The following is a 16,419-nucleotide window of genomic DNA, read 5'->3' on the forward strand; positions in this document are numbered from 1 at the left end:
CCCTCCCCCATGGACTCCCTACCACCTTGTGTCGTCAAGACAAGATGGTCCCACCACTTGGCAGGATCCCCACTCAGACTAATCTTAGTGAGATAGAGATGATCATACTGCGGTACAACCACCCCCATTCTTACTACCATTAGTCCGTCCCCTCGAGGTCGCGCGAGACAATCCCTTGTCAGAGAATCGTCAGGGCAACGTTCTCCCCATTCGCAAGTGATAGGCACAGGTTAGGGCTCGGCATGGATCTCCCCATTCGGAAGTTGGTGAAGATTTAGTCCTTCCGGTCCAATTCAGGATTCACCAAGGGCATGACTCTCCCCATTCGGAAGTTCGAGACGAGTTACAGTCCTCCGCTCATGACACTCCCCATTCATTTATACGTCGGGCACGGATCTCCATCACGGCTCCCTCAAAGTCTCGGTCCGAGGCATGGTCTTCCATCAGCTGGTTCTCAGGAAAATCACCTGGCTATCTACAGTCGGCTACCTGTAGACCGTCGCTATGCTTATTCAGGCAGTCAACGAGTTACCCACGTGGTAGCCCCTGTGAATAGCACTTGTATCACCTGACAACCCAGAACACCTCTGTCTATACGCTGTCCTCGTCGAGTGTCTGTTAGACTTTGAAGCTTTTTCACCACTGCCGCTGTTCTGCTTTACCATTTTCTAGTACCATCTGTACAGTGATATTCGAGGTGACAACCTTTGGGATGATGGAACTTCTCCATATAATGTTTTAGGCACCTGTTTTATGGGATCGTGGCAGGATAGAACACATACGTGTACAAGTCATGGCCGTGTACCATGGATCTGGTTGCCGTTCTTCGACCATGGTAGTGCCCTGGATTCTCCCGTCCTTCTGCAGGTAGGCGCCATTACATTAGTGGGCTGTTACTTGGGATTTTGTGAGACTAACATGAATGAATGATTATATAAAATGCACCAGCTAAATTCTTTACATATATCGAGTGCAATCATGTGATATTTCTATAGTGTAAACAGGGCAAATGGACATCTGATAATGGAATGGAAGCAATCCCTTGTTTGATATAGCAGTATAAATCATCAGACACATCAGTAAAGCGGTAGAGTGGTTATATTTGGAGGTATTTCAGAGAGAACGGTTTCATATCCATCCCGGGGTCAGTCCATTATCTTCTCGCACCTTCCCCAATACTTCTCAGAATGTGTGAAGTGGTACGAAAATGAATCAAGTGATATCACAATTGAATCAGCTTAGACGTCAAACGCCAGTTCAAAAGTCACACGAGCGTTCTGTGCTGGTTCTCCAGTGGTCTATTCCCTAGCAACGCCTTCACCATTACTCTTCTCTCTTCTCAACTCCCTCATCAATATTGACTGAGGAAACACGATAGGGACAAGATATTAATCGTGGTATTCAATAATACAACAGCCAAGGCCTTTTGAATTTGAATTGGCAGTGGAAGTAAGACTTCCGAATTGGTTCAAGCTCCATATCTCAAGTCACACCTCCATTACTTCAACATGTAGAAACGGTAAGTGATCTTATCGTATGAATTTAGCTCAGCCCTGAAACTGTAAAGTGAATAAAACACCTTCCAAGACCTCAGAGCAATGGCTATGACTACAATTAAAATGGTCTAGACACCATGGTAGGCATGGTATAACACTGTCAACAAGTTTCACACCCCACGACCAGGTCTATGCTCTATACACTCCTTCTTTCAAGCCGTCACATTTCAACTTTTTATCGAGAACAGTTATTTACGACAGATCACAGCATGAAGAGATACATTCAGTCATGAAAACATAATAGACGCTTTGGGTTACCATTCAGACTTGTCCCGAGTTCCTGGCACTGTCCTTTGACCCCCCTCGTTCATTTTTCAGGACTCTGGTTGGTCAGGAAGCAGTATATCTGGCTTGAAGGGCTGCCCAGCTTGGAAGAACTCTTCCTGCTCATGACACAACAGAAAAGGGGACTTCAGCTTTATTTCAGCAACTGTCTTGTCAAAGCATTCAAATGACTGACAATGAACTGCAGGACTCAGTTTAGACACCTTGGAATGTTGGACATTGACACTTTTACGAAAGTAAGCGAAAGGCTTGAGTTTCTACTATATAGCGAATTCATATGTCGGCTTTTGCTATTCTCTGACGGCTCATGTACATTTTGCAATAGAAATTGGCTTCCTACTCATCTCTATGGAACTTATCCCCTTTGATCTTGTGGACAGCGGGCTTGTCAGATGCTCACACATCCTTCTTGTCTTTTTACACTATGGGACATATGTGACGGCTTGCTCTTAGGCAATTCACATGAAGGTAGAATATCTATCCTCCTCCGCAGTGAGCCATCCAGTTCCAAGCTGACCCAGCCAACTACTGTAGCTCAACTGCTTCTTGTTCTCGCCCAGCACCAACCACTTCGTTCAGCCGTTTCTCTCGGTGACAGTGCTGAGCGGAACTCCGACGGGTCGCCGACACCATAGACGCCACCTCGTCCGATAAGACCTGCTGATCTTCATTGCTCTTTAGTCACCGAAAATAACATTTGTCATAGCTCGTTGAGTCTTCTACAGCGAGGTTAGACAGTACAATCCAGAGGCTTTATGCCGCCATGATTGATGATAGGGTCTTCTGGAAGGATATGCCTCGGTAAAATCTGGCAGGAGGTTGCCTGAGCCCATATATGTTAGAATTCTCATGTGTTGAGGCAATAAGCAAGGATGTTTGGCGAGGATGTCTGGCATACACGATCCACTGGGCGAGAGCAAGCCAGACGTAAACAAAATACCGTCAGGTGCTAAAACTTACAATGACGTTTGACATGTTTCAGCTCCACCAGACATCTGTCAACCTGACGTATGGGGATCGACTACTGACGCGCGATGAATAATGGTTTAAAGTTGGGCCTTCCCATCGCACCCGTCGACGCTTTTCATGACTCATTCGGCCCTGTGTATACGAGGCGGCCCACAGTATCACTTGATTCTCTGGAATCTGGCGGTAGGTGTATTAGGCCATTGGATGATTGCGATGAATCGAGCTTCGTTTACTGTGGCATGATGGTCAATGCTACTGGTTTAGACACCGTGGAACAGATCGGGAAGGTGCAGCAGTAATCGAGGCAGAGTGAACCTGCCTTATATGAGTACATTATCTAGAGTCAAGTCTGGACGACCTGGTGATCCGGAAATGTCAGATTCTTGATAAACAAGGACTTGGACAGGCGCAATATCACCGCAATAGCCTCCACCAGAGATTGCCGAGGATGGCGGACTCACCAATGAACATCGAGAATGTATTGATCTCACAGCGAGAATATGAAGTAATGGGAGTACAAAGGCCTTTCTAAAGGCTCTGTGCGAATTTTAAGGGGTTATTAATCGATAACATCCTTTTCCTGTTGACATCCTGGTGTAATGGGTCACAGTCAGAATGTTGAACGGTTCCTGGTTGGTGACTGTGGGGTTGGTACTTCATGATGAACAGATTGTAGTGAACCCATCCGATTGTTAAAATAATACACTTCTACTTGTATACTAACCGAATGAATCGAGGGCTGCAACTCGTGTACATTAAATCCTCCACCAGTCCCCCACCTCCATTCAACCAAGCTGTTAGGAGGTGCAGATAACAAAGGGGATGCTTTAAACGACCTTGCTTCAATATAAGATTATAACGGATATCAAGACATTCTCAGGCGTGCTCTAGTGGTTCTCAAGATGGTCGTAAGAGCGTATTCCATATGGCATGAAGAGTTCAACTGACTCTACTTCGTGGTTTACGGGGGCTTCATCAATGTATAAGTGGAAGAATTGGTGTTGAAGCACAGAGTAGTCAACCCATGTACCTTCTGGATTGCAACGTCATCTACAATATAATCGGTAGTTTTTAGAAGTCACGTATAACTTCGATGATTACTTATTTGCCTGATTTGGAACGGGTACAGCTCATCAAAGGAGCCATGAAACAGATACGACCTAAGACGAGATTTCGGCAAATGACAGCACCAGATTTACCTGCGGAAAAGAGAGGTTCTGATGGCAAGCCTACGAAGTCCGTCAGGCTAGAACTACTCTTCACAGTCCATGTCGGAGCCAGGAGAACAGGAGTCAGTCGATTCGGAGGACTCGGATCTACCGTGAAATTTAGAGGGACCGACAAAACCTGTGGAGTCGGAGCTGACTGCTGAGACTGCACTGACCGTGATCGCGAGACCAAGACTATTCGAAGTGGGCGTATTCTTCAACGAAAGGTATATCTTTGTCTATCGCCACCTCCATCTGTTCATGACGGTAGCTGTTTCATGACCTCTTTCTAGGAGTCTTTCGTACCACCTGGCACAATATGATTAGCGATATTGTGCCGTCTTGATTGACACGTTGGGAGCGCCACAGGGGTCTTCTAAGGGGGATATATGAACGTGAGGCCAATGGTGTCGTGCTCGAAGCCCATAAGAGCATTCCCATAGCACAGGAAGTCTTCCGTGGGATCAGTCTGCTCACCTGTTCTCTGCCAAAGGGAGTCACGGATATTTGTCGAGGCTAAGTTTCCTCAACGTTACTAATACTTGGCCTCTCCGCTGTGTACGTGCAACTGTGTACTGGCTATAACACCATTCTCCAACTCCAACAAGGTGAATAATCACGAGATCAAGGCGGTTCAGCAATGGTTCTCTACAAAAGATCGCTTCTACAACTACAAATACTGTTCAACTCTCTACAACTCAAATATTCGGGGGGACTCTTTGGTCCATGATTTATTAACCCAAGAGGTTCGGATTTTCACCTACTCCTCTTAAAAACTAGATAAACAGGTTCGGTCAGTTACATCCTCTGGCTAAGAGGTTCACTGCCTACTCCTTGAATAGTGTGACTTCGGCTCGTGCTCAGGCTCTCATTGCTCTTTGGACTTATTGGCAACTGGCTGGCCTCGGCTCTATGGCCCTGGCTCCTTCGGCTCTGTCTGTGCTCTGGCGTTTGGCGCTTATTGCATCTGTGGACTCACTGGCTCTTGCTCAGGCGAAATGGCTCTTATTGCTCTCTGGACTTAGTGGCATTGACGTTGCTCTCACGGCGTTTGGCACTTATTGCCTTGAAGGACTTACTGGCTCTTTGCTCGTGGCATGGGTTCTGGCTCTGGCATTTCAGCGCTGGCTCTGACCTGTGTGGCTCTTGCTCTTTGGACTTATGGCTCACACTCAGGCATCTGTGGCTCTGGCTATCGCTCTGACTCTGTGGTATCTGGCGTATCAGCTCTGGCTCATGTCGCACTGGCTCTGGCTTATAGCTCTGGCTCTGGCTTGCTCTTTTGACCATGTATGGCGTCTGTCAAAGCAGATCTTTGCTCTACAACTGGCAGCTCTGGCGTATCAGCTTGGCTCTTCAGATTCTAGGCGGCTTCTCATACAGGAATTTCACCCTATGAGACTTCACAAAGGAGTTTCACCCTGTGAGTAAACAGGAATTTCACCTGTGGGAAAGGAGTCTCGAAAGGAGTTTCACCCTTGAGACTCTCTGTCGGTGGCTCTGCAGATGTTTCACTGTCTGGCTCTTTGCTCTGGCGGCTGCACATGTGGTCCTCAAGAACTCACAAGACACGGAGTAGGCTCAGGCATTTCAGCAGGCCAAACTCGCTCTTGGCTCAATGGCAATTTTCAGCTCATGGCGGTCAAACCGGACGCACACAGTCAACGGGACTTACTGGACACTTGGCGCAGGCGGTCCGTACTCGCCTCTGTGTTGAATTCGCCGAAGAAACAAAATCTCAGCTCAAAACCGCCCAATCAGAAAGCTGTCGCACAATTCTCAGGCTCATACATCTTTTTCAATGCGTCATAGCGAGAGTCTCTTGGACCGAAAAGGGCTCATGCGGTAAAACGCGTCATTGCCCAAACAACCTCAACGGAACATGGGCTAGCGAAGCGGTCCTCGTTTGTATGAGACAAGGTCTGCTTATTCAGCTCTGCATCCAGGCAGGCTATAAAAAGGCCACCTTCCATCTTCCAGAATGACTCAGAGTGAAACTGGTCTGATTCTGATTGAAAAAGAAGGGACGTTAGAGGGGTTTATATATTTCCTGCCGAGGCTGGTTTAGGTTGGAGAGGTTTGGGTCAGTGGCGAAAAAAAATGTGCATCGTTTGATGCCATGCATTATGCCCGACGAATTTTTTAGGGTGCAGGAGGAAAGAAGTCGTCAGAATCAGATGGAAAGCTCCAGAATGTGATGAAAGAGATATTCTGGAAATAATTGCTGCAATGATGGCATAACTTTATTGTAAAATTATGATTTCATTCTTCTAAACAGTCCCATGTCCAGTTTTCCCTTACTTAGTAGACCCCAAAGGATTGCCATCCCTCCTTACATATCATAAAACCTTTTAATTATGCACCAAGCCCCTCCTGGGCAAGAAAAAATTGGACAGAATAGCGGGAGAATATTCCAATGATACCGAAAGCCACCTGAATCTTGATTTTGGAAAAATAAAGGTTCCGACTGGAAGGATGTGGCATCATCTGTCAAAAAAACTGTCTTCTTAGCTTCCCAAATATCCATCTTTTTTCCTTACCTTGGGGTATTCAGAATGCATGCATGATGAGGCAGGCTGGAACAGGAATGACCCTATATGTGAACTTGTGCAACAGGATAAATGGCAAAACGCCGATTGATTCAACTGTGAGGATCCCCCGTTATCAAACCGGTCACGTACCCCTAGCTTTCCCCACTGAATTTAAAATAGCCCCGTATTTTCACCAGGATATGGCCGCAACTTGCGGGATTAGCTGTTGGGGATATAAACTGAGTCATAAATGTCACATGAGTACGTAATCGACTTTGAATGTCCAATATTTCTAGAGTTTCGTGAGTGTAGAATGTTTGAAATGTTCTCCCACTACAATACTAACTGGGCTCTCTGGTGCTTGACTATGGCTGATCGGACGGGAAGCCGTATTTTCACCAGGATATGGCCGCAACTGACATGTAACTATTCAGAAGCTAGTCATAAGGTGTTATGATTAGTCATGTGCCTTGGCACGTGACTGGACGTCATGAGTGTGTCATTATGGATGAATACTTGGTATCGCGTGGCTAAGTCACGTGGATAGTGACGTGCTTTACAGAAGGGTTGAGATGCCTGTATATATAGCCACCACTCGCAAGTATGGAAGTTAAGTTATGTTTATACGACTTCCGGAGTTCGTACTATTGGTGTATTGCTCTGTAGAGTAGGACGAGCGGTTCCCGCTCGTACCTAGGGATATCTTGAGGATTGACCCATCACCGATCCGTTACATGACATAAAAAGTGTAAGATTCCATTTAACTGGCCAAACAGGTCATGTGGCCGCAAAAAATCAATGAATCTGGGATGCCTATTGCGTAATATCTGGTAGAAGAACTTCTCTTGCATCACGTGGATGTGAATCAGTACGAAGTTTTGGACGAAGCACCAAGGATAAGAGACTGTGTCTGTAACGGTAAGACACCTAATACATACAATCTGATGAATTTCATGAACTGTCACTATTGGCACTTGTTTAAATCCTTGGGATCGCATAGCAGACATCTCATTGGTGAAGTCTTCAATAACGTACAGTATGTACTGTAGCTATCGGTAGTACCAGGATCTGAAACGGTGAAGAGACTTGAATACTCCATGGTGGTAACAGCGACGATTTTGGCGCCAGCTGTGAGGCGCTAATCTGCTCGTAGAACTCTCTGTCCAAATTTGAAAGATACCAAGAACCCTTATTTCCTAGAACAACGTTTGTGGAAACAGGAGTAGGCGTTACCTGCCCACAAAAACTTCTATTGGCGTTTGTCATAATCAAGGTATGTACTGTACTGTAGAGGCTCTCAAAAAAGAAGCATAAGGTCCCCGAGTGCACGTTTTGCGCTATGGGGTGTTATCCATGGGCGTAATGGACCAGAAGTCTTGCCTGGTGTATCTTGGACTTCATAAAGTCATGGAACTGAGTATCCTAAGGGTATCTCTCATCTCAACACTGTAGCTCCAAGTTTCCACAGGTGTCTTCAAAGGGGACGAAGAATTATGAGATTTCTGAATGTCAGGTGCGTTGTACAGGAAACCAACGAAGATTACTTTGTGGTTTTTCATAAGACAGGTGCACCGGCACGTTCGGCTCACAGAAACTGCCACATCTCAGGTTCTATCCATAAGACACCAAGAATTGGTACCCAGAGGTGCTCATCCATGATCCAGTTGTTAGGTTTCCTTTGGGGTTTTCATTTAGATGCTTCGCAATCGACATACTCACATAACCATACTCTTGAATTCGTCATCTTCTCATTGTTGTTTGTCTGCGGTTCTGCGGGGACTGGTTGTTGATGGTGGACAGCGAGGGACAGTCATCTCGTTGTCATTTTGTCGTCGATCACGGGGAACTGCCCTGCTTTCCTGTTGATTTAGTACTGACCTCTCTTCTGGTGTCGACGTTTGTGTCAGTATCGAGAGTATCGGAGCTCCGTCACAATTTAATGAATAGTGCTGAACAGCATGTACATACAGTACATACAGTACTGTGGTGTGTTGAGCTGTGGAAAGGCACTGGAGTACTGTGATGCTTGATGGTTGCTGATAGTTGATGGCTAATCATTGGATCGCGTGTCAGGAGCGCACGTGAGGACACTGGCTGAGAAGTCATATGAACGCGAAGGCGGGGTGACACGCTCCGTACTCAGGGAGAACGAGCAGTGATAAACATGCAGAGTTATCGTACTGTACTGTATTGCACCTGGAAAGGTCTCTCTTCACGTAGGGTTCCTGATAGTTTAATGGAGTTGGCGTCGCTGCTCTATGAGGGAAGACTTGAAACCAGATGACTGTTCGTCATACCAGTGTAGTCGCTTCGGCATCACACCTTTTTTTTACCCACTGCCAGTCAAAAACCTTAAATGACTTGTTACAACTCTTTAAATGTTTACCTGCGATCCCCGCTTGCTGCACCCTGCGCGAGTGGGGTTCGCTCCGAGCCAATTAATTCCCATAAATTCCAACTTTAATCGATAGAGACTTTCTGAACTCAGAGAGTGGGGCAGACCATAACAGCCAGCGGTGAAGGAGCTATATACTGTAATTGTACGTACGTACGATACCAGTACATACGAGTACGGTACTCGTACTGTACGACACTTACGGTGGGCGTTCTGTTACCACTAATGTAGCTCCGTAGTTCAGTTTATTTGAATTTATTTTAAAGCTATGACATGATATAGGCGGCAGTTCCGAGTGTTTGATATAATAATCACTCCAGGGTGTACAGTAACGCCAATTGCTAGCCTCGAAGGGCGATTTTAGGCGATAGGTCCCCCCACGTCATTTCATGTCCTCTCACGTACGCCCGCTTCCTCGGTTCTCTTGGGGTTCATTCGCCCTCAGGCCGTTCATCAATAAGTTGCATGTAATATTCTCGGAGTAGTCCCTGCACCAGTCTCATGTGTCCTCCAGCCACAATAATGGGGCTTGAAGCTATATATTTTGGTATGATTTCTCCATGTAAGACATGGGTCACTCTGCCGCCTTCTCGCGTGGCTTACGGCACCCCAACGATAGAATGTCTTGTGTCGGATAACCAGAATGCTGTCAGATGTGGCACCAGATAGACTTCGGATTATTGATCGAGTGTGGAGTTGGAGAGACTTGCTTCGTACAAGTACAAAGTACCGTACAAGTACGAGTACATACTGTACTGCCAGGTGACTAGTAGCTACGTACAACTAGAAAAATATTATGGGCATGTAACACCTTGTGTATATGTTACTCGGGTGTTCTTGGTGAGTCCAGTCGCCCGCCTCGTCCTTCTGCACTGCCTCAACTGTGTAGAGGAATAGCGACTTCATCCATCCAGATACAAGTAATAATTGTACTTGTACGCGTTATATGTTGACAGAGGAAATCTGTGGCAGGTGACATAACTAATTGCCGCTTTTCCCGTACTTGTACTGTACAAGGTAGCTTGCGTCATGTTGGCTCCGTATAATTCTGGTCCCTCGTTAGAGACACAGGACCCCCTCAAGATACAGTTATACAAGTTGTAAAATATGTTGGGGTCCCTAAATTGATTGACTATATTCCCCCACTACAAGTAGCACAACTCTATTTATATATGCGGCGTTGTGAGGTGCAGGCAGATGCATAAAGAGATGGACTTTTCCTCCACACCACACCCTTTCTAGCAGTAAAAGAAACCATGGCACTTTTCATCAATCTGCTTGCTGTTTTTGTCAGTCTGATAATTGGCGGCACTATTTATTTGGACCGCTCGTTCTCAGAGCTGACCAACAGAGTGAGTTGGAATGACAGACATGTATACAACAAGGCGGCAGAGTACAACGCAGCCTCATGCAAGGTGTCAAAAGCGATCCCAGAGGCGTGTGAAGACAGCATTGTGGATGACTCGACTGGTCTTGTCTACTTCAGCTGTGGCGAAACGGAAAACAGAACAAAATGGTTCCCGGGATGCAATTGGTGGGACAAGGAGGGCATGACCACAAACAGCTTCTATGTCTATGATCCGGAGACGCGAGACTTTGAAAAAATGAACCTGGACTACCATGGTGAGTTCGTGTCGCATGGCCTGTCTCTGTTGAAGGACCCCAACAACCCCGACACTCGATACATCTTCTCAGTCAACCACAAGAGTACTGGCAGCATCATTTCGATTTTCTCGTTCCAGGCCGGCACCAACGACGTATCTCATGTTGGCGACATCAAAGACTCGCGAATCTACACACCAAACTCCGTCACCGCCTACGTCGAAGACGATGGCTCGATCGCCATCATGTATACAAACGACCACCTCTTCCGAAAAGGCTTCATGCGACATGTGGAGGACAGCTACGGGCCGTTCATGTGGGGGCATGTTGGTAACTGCAACTTCAAGATTGAGGACGGAGACATCAAGGGCCTGTCTTGCAGTCGAGTGGCTGTGGAAAACTCGTACCCCAATGGAATCACCCACATCCCCGACACCAAGGAATTCTTGGTGGCTGACACCCGTCTCGGTACTTTGTCGTCCTTCAAGTGGGATGTGGATACAAAGAGTCTAAACCTCCAGCACTCGACACCATTTGGTGCTGCTCTGGACAATGTGCATGTCATTGCTGGAACAAAGGATGTCATTGTGGCTGGTTTCCCCGATGAAAAGCAGGTGTTCTACAAGTTCAGAAATATGCATGACAAGTCTATCAAAGTGGAGTCGTTGGTCTTCAGAGCTAACAGTCGAGACAATTACACGGTCCCCCACGTGCTGCAAAAGACTGACGGACTTCATGGCCTCCAGGTGGTCACCAACTACAACTATCTGCCCAAGCACGACCGGCTTCTGGGAAGCAGTGTTTGTTCGGAAGGAATTTTGATTTGCGACAACATTTACGGAATCATCATGTAACTATTTAAGCAATCATACGCTCACAGAGCCAACCTGAAATCCAAACGCTTACTGCCAGAGTCCGTGTTTGTGTTTCTGTAATGCTGTTGCTCATCCTTCGTCATGGCGTTCCACTTTTCACTTCGGCGTTTGTTGATGACATAATAGAACAGCTTAGTACCCGCGAGGATAACAATCAGGATGAAGTACAAAATGATTAGCTGTTGATTGCCTCGATGGTACTTTGGCTTGTCGTCAGCTCGGTAAATGTTGGCACCCACAATGGCTCCGACTTGCACAAACATGTTGTAAAGCGACTGGCCCATAGTTCTCTGGGAGACAGTGTTGGAGTTTCTGGAGGTCCACGATACAAGAATGGCGTGGTTTTGAGGCTGACCCAAGATGATAGTCATTACCGCCCACGTACCCCACTTGTCTACCAAGGCACCCTTCCAGAATCGCAGCACCATGAGTCCAGGCAGCATCCAAATGGGGTGAGCCATACAATGGAACGCTCGTTCGTTGAAGAATTCAGAAGACAGGGTGATGGAAATCATCATAATGATGTGGAGTACATTAGCAGGGATTGTAAGTAAATTGGTGTTGAAGGTGGAAAAGCCCAGACCTCTGAGGTTGAGAGTCATGTAGAAGCTGACAGCGTTCGTGGCGATTTGACTGAACATGCCGGCAGCATAGATGGGCCACAGACGGTAGTCGGCAAAGGCGTTCCAGATTCTCTTGACAGAAAGACCCTCTCGATTGTGCAGATCTCCTTTATAAGGGTCGTCTCTGAGCACTCGGTTGACCACAATCTTCTCTTCACGTTCTGTGAACCAGCCGTTTTTACGAAACCATGTTTTGGTTTGTGAAGGTGAAGCAGGCATCTTGAAGAAGGAGGCAAGACCAATCAACAGAGTCATAATGCCCTCAATGATAAACAGCCATCTCCAACCATGGGGAATAGAAGAGGTGTGGATACGCAGCAGTCCGAAGGCCATGAGAGAGGTCAGAATCGTAGTCAGTGTCTGTGAGCCCCAGAATAGAGATAGTCTGAAAGGCAGCTCTTTCGATGTGTAAAAGTAGGACAACCACAAGACAAGATCGGGGATAAAACCGCCCTCCAGCAGACCCAAGAGACATCTAGTAGCGTAAAAGGAACCCTTACCAGTAAGAGCTCCCTGGCTAGCAGCGACAACAGACCACAGTACCATTTGGGCAGGGACCCATCTATCAGGACCGATCTTCTTGGAAATAAGCTGTGACGGAATCTCAGCAGCAAGGAAAGAACACAAGAAGATGGTGTTGCCCTTGTTGTAATCATTGGTGGTCATTCCCAGATCATCAAGCAGGTTATCGGTAAGAGCTTGGCCAAGGTTGCCTCGGTCAACCTGGAGAGCCACAAACATGATACAGGCCCATGTGGTGACATACCAGTCCAACTTCGCACAAGTTTCTTCTCTTCTTGGGGAGTCCACTCCAGTTCAGGATCGAAGAGGTGGCGATTCTCGTACTGAGCATCCTCGTATAGCTTGGCGAAGTGCTTGGCAACCTCGGGGTTGCTAAAGATGTTGCCTCCTGTGCCTGAACCATCAATGATGGAAACAGCTGCTGTATCGGCGTCACTGATGGAGTCCACAGAGATTGATAATTCGTCGTACTTCTTGTCAGCCATTGCGAGTCAGTTTGTAGATGGGGACCGTACTGTCATTAGTTGATATTTATATACTCCCTATAAGCCACAATATACCTAGACACCGGGGCTAATTCATTTGTAGATAGCCACACTTCCATGATTTGAACACTCGCCATTTACACATTGTGGCTTTCGGGTCTTACTGAAATTCTAACTAGTAATTAGGGGTCAGTGTGGAAGTCATCAACACGCTGATTTTATCTCGGAAATACCCGAAACCTAATAATAGCAGCCGTTAAAAAAACACCCCTTGTTTCCCTTTCAAACATCTCGTATATCTCTTGGCTGTCACTGGGCACTCGTTTCGAAGATGCATGGCGCACATCGATGTAGCCACGAACAAGCCACATTTCTTAATCACGAGTTTTAGCATGGGATTAGACTGGTAGTTTAAATAAAAACAATTATGTGGAGCCATTATACTCGAAATGATGCGATGGTGACGAATTAATAGCGCGAGCGCCGTTACGAGGGCGATATCTCAGTTAACCAGTTAGGGCTTGACAGACGCGCAGCCCGGTACCCAGCACAACGTGAACGCATGCCTCTATCATTATCTATATATGTATGTACTGGTATCCCATATTGTGCACTTATGATCTCAGGTCCTTCATCTTGAACGGGAGACCGTTCTTGACCATAGCATGTCGAGCATTGTTGTAAATGTTATCCTCTGTATGCGGGTGGAAACCGCCCCTGTTACAGTTCTTGATAATGTCAACACCCGGAGGATCCGACAGTCTGAAGATGCCAAAGTTGGGATCATGCTGAGGCGCGCACACAAGAGCCACAGCCTCAGGCAGCATGATCTGATACGAATTCTGGGTATGCAGGTCCACAGATGACATGAAACAGGTCTGTGTGGGGTGTGTGTGGATCCATCCGAGTACAAAGAGATCATTTTCATCAATCTGCTCAAATAGAAGCTCCTCATTCGTTGTCTGACACGTGTCAGAGGTGCTTTCCTGAGGTGGGATCATCAGATGTGTGACGAAGAATGCATTTCGCGACAACTTCCCGCATAAAATACCGCAGGTCTCGAGGTTTTTAACGGTGTTGGCGTGCGCAACCTTGAGGAAGGTGGCCTCCAACTCAGCCGGAATGAACAGGGACCGCAGGGCCAGTCCTCCTTCAGTGGTGTATCGTGAAGTGTGTTCCACAGATGAAGATGACGTTGTAGGTGGTGCTGGGGCGGCTGGTTTCTCATATGATGCTTTTAATGCTGCTGGTTTAGCTGGGATCGCTGGAGGTGAGTCCGCAAGTCGAATCTGGCCAGCTGTAGGCGACAGCGTAAGTGGTCCGGACTCATAAACGTAGGGTGAAAGAACGGATGATAACTCCCGGTTGAGATCGGGATAGTCGAACGTATCATGTTGATGATGTGCTTGTTGTTGCCAGTTTCCATGCTCGTACATTGGCTCAGACACTTGTCGTGTATCATATCGACCAAATGAATAGTCTTCCAAATTCACATGATCTGGGCCTCCTTGACCAAGTTGTGATCTCAGGTCGTCAATACGGCTCGTACTTCCGCTGCCCCTGCTGCCACCGCTTCTTCCACTGTCGGAGGCTTGTTGTAATGCTCGTAGTTTTCGTTGTCGTTCCTCCTCAGCCTTTTTCTCCTCCGTGATTTGCACCTCAAGAGCCTTCTTCAGCTGCTGCATCTCTTGCAGAACCCCGGGCATCTTGCCGGTCATTTTCTTGAATAGCGCCCTGTTGGCCTTGAGCCCGGGATGCCCAGGCATCTTGTTGAGCAACAGGTCTGCGAACCGCGTGTACAGCAGATAAGCCTTCTCGAAATCACCATCATCGCGGTAAATTTCAGCCTCGCGCAGAACCGTGCCAACCACGTGGATCCATACACGGAAGCTGGTGTTGTTAGTATAGGGGTAGTCCAGCCCTTTGGCTGCGATTTCCGCTATCGATAACATCTCAGGGGACCGGTGGTTTGGTGATGATCAGTGGCGAGAACGTTTGCGTCAGATATGCACAGTAAATTTGAGGTCCTGTGAGAACCTTGTTGTCTTGGAGGGGTGTTATGTGCAACATGGAATGATACAGTGAGTGTGGGATTCGTTCTGACGACACATGCGAAGATTCCTCACATCACAATTGTGATCATGACAATCAGCAACATATAATACGACGGATACGACTCAACGCCACCAGCTTAGTCATGATACTCGCCAAGGTTCTCGCCCCTTAGAGTACAGTAATCACATCAACCGATAGTGATAAAGACACGAACGCATGAACGACGATACCGGCATGAGAGCGTTACATGCGCCTTTTACAGGCTATACATCAGCGACATGTCACTTGGCACGTCTACTACGCACCATCTCGGGCAAGTACAATCTGTTCGCGACTTGTTGCACCTATATGACTGCTGATTCAGTGTTACCCACGACACGCTGACGCGACTGAGCAACGCTTACATCACCCAAATCCTTTGTAATGACACAGCCCACAACTTGCCACGTTTTGCTCTTACGGGGTGTTTTACGCTCTCCGAAAAAAGACTCCATGAATCCACTAGGAGCGGACGCGCAATGCCCTTGATGAAGAATCGGGGGCTGCCAGGCTGTTTCAGATTTGCTTGCCTACTAGCCCCGATGGGGCCTACTGTAGAAGAAGCACCTTGACATGACGGTGATGGTCACATCACCAGATCGACTCACAAGATCGACACACCAGATCGACAGCACCACCTCGATAGTACCGCAGCGACGGAATCACAACGAAGGCACGTGGTTTCTTCCTGACTACGATATCCACAGGGCGATGGGTCTACACTACAGGAGCGCCATCGCTGCAGCGATAAGACAGGAGCAACACGACGGCCGGGATACCGCAATAGCGATACCACCCACACAATCTCGAGGCGATGACTAATAGCATGGACCTTGTGGTGGACGGTGATGATGTATTAGTAGATAACGGTTGCAACTCCACTCTCCACTCCAGGTGATTCTGGTCAGATGACATTTCTGCTTGAATGCGCCATTCTAATAGTCCATACGAAGGGAAGAAAGGCATACTCACAGACGAAGGGGAAAGGAACGGTTCCAATGTTAGGAGGGACTGTGTTAGGGAGATGTCGAAATCGACTGTTGATGTGGGATCAGGTAACATATCTGATTGGAATCCAAAGGATAACTCAACCGCACGCAGTGACACGACCACTACAGTAACATGTATCCAAACAGTCACGCTGACTGAGTGATGGAAGCCGCGGGATAAGTGATCTTGTGCTATCCGAGCATAACCACACATCACTACCTCCCCTCCAAGAAACAAAGAATAGTCACGCGGATGAGCTGATCAATGGAGCTAACACAGACATA

The 16,419-nt window shown here is 47.2% G+C and overlaps 7 protein-coding genes and 1 non-coding gene across 8 annotated transcripts; 3 read left to right on the forward strand and 5 right to left on the reverse strand.

The window, feature by feature from the left end:
* Nucleotides 1-6,858: 6,858 nt before the first annotated feature.
* Nucleotides 6,859-6,966, reverse strand: YALI1_C00083r. The gene has a single exon (XR_002432086.3). It is a non-coding gene; the product is annotated as a 5S ribosomal RNA (ribosomal RNA).
* Nucleotides 6,967-8,385: 1,419 nt separating this feature from the next.
* Nucleotides 8,386-8,655, reverse strand: YALI1_C00098g (uncharacterized protein; the record flags this gene model as incomplete). The annotated part of the gene is made up of 2 exons (XM_068282156.1): nucleotides 8,386-8,434; nucleotides 8,483-8,655. 2 exons carry the CDS (start codon nucleotides 8,653-8,655, stop codon nucleotides 8,386-8,388), a joined length of 222 nt encoding a protein of 73 aa, XP_068138257.1.
* Nucleotides 8,656-9,333: 678 nt separating this feature from the next.
* YALI1_C00107g (uncharacterized protein) lies at nucleotides 9,334-9,613 on the forward strand (the record flags this gene model as incomplete). Its single annotated transcript, XM_068282157.1, has 2 exons — nucleotides 9,334-9,392; nucleotides 9,442-9,613. The coding sequence occupies 2 exons, from the start codon at nucleotides 9,334-9,336 to the stop codon at nucleotides 9,611-9,613; spliced, it is 231 nt and encodes a 76-aa protein (XP_068138258.1).
* Nucleotides 9,614-10,200: 587 nt separating this feature from the next.
* On the forward strand, nucleotides 10,201-11,400 carry YALI1_C00116g (uncharacterized protein; the record flags this gene model as incomplete). Its single annotated transcript, XM_501270.3, has 1 exon — nucleotides 10,201-11,400. One exon carries the CDS (start codon nucleotides 10,201-10,203, stop codon nucleotides 11,398-11,400), a length of 1,200 nt encoding a protein of 399 aa, XP_501270.1.
* A 20-nt stretch (nucleotides 11,401-11,420) lies between these two features.
* YALI1_C00141g (uncharacterized protein) lies at nucleotides 11,421-12,785 on the reverse strand (the record flags this gene model as incomplete). Its single annotated transcript, XM_066094232.2, has 1 exon — nucleotides 11,421-12,785. The coding sequence occupies one exon, from the start codon at nucleotides 12,783-12,785 to the stop codon at nucleotides 11,421-11,423; it is 1,365 nt and encodes a 454-aa protein (XP_065950304.2).
* An 880-nt stretch (nucleotides 12,786-13,665) lies between these two features.
* On the reverse strand, nucleotides 13,666-15,003 carry YALI1_C00164g (uncharacterized protein; the record flags this gene model as incomplete). The annotated part of the gene is made up of 1 exon (XM_501273.3): nucleotides 13,666-15,003. The coding sequence occupies one exon, from the start codon at nucleotides 15,001-15,003 to the stop codon at nucleotides 13,666-13,668; it is 1,338 nt and encodes a 445-aa protein (XP_501273.1).
* Nucleotides 15,004-15,322: 319 nt separating this feature from the next.
* On the forward strand, nucleotides 15,323-15,717 carry YALI1_C00167g (uncharacterized protein; the record flags this gene model as incomplete). Its single annotated transcript, XM_068282158.1, has 2 exons — nucleotides 15,323-15,423; nucleotides 15,471-15,717. The coding sequence occupies 2 exons, from the start codon at nucleotides 15,323-15,325 to the stop codon at nucleotides 15,715-15,717; spliced, it is 348 nt and encodes a 115-aa protein (XP_068138259.1).
* A 145-nt stretch (nucleotides 15,718-15,862) lies between these two features.
* On the reverse strand, nucleotides 15,863-16,348 carry YALI1_C00177g (uncharacterized protein; the record flags this gene model as incomplete). Its single annotated transcript, XM_068282159.1, has 1 exon — nucleotides 15,863-16,348. The coding sequence occupies one exon, from the start codon at nucleotides 16,346-16,348 to the stop codon at nucleotides 15,863-15,865; it is 486 nt and encodes a 161-aa protein (XP_068138260.1).
* Between the last annotated feature and the right edge of the window lie 71 nt (nucleotides 16,349-16,419).

The sequence above is a fragment of the Yarrowia lipolytica genome, chromosome 1C (assembly GCF_001761485.1).
Source record: "Yarrowia lipolytica chromosome 1C, complete sequence".
NCBI classification, from domain to species: domain Eukaryota; kingdom Fungi; phylum Ascomycota; class Dipodascomycetes; order Dipodascales; genus Yarrowia; species Yarrowia lipolytica.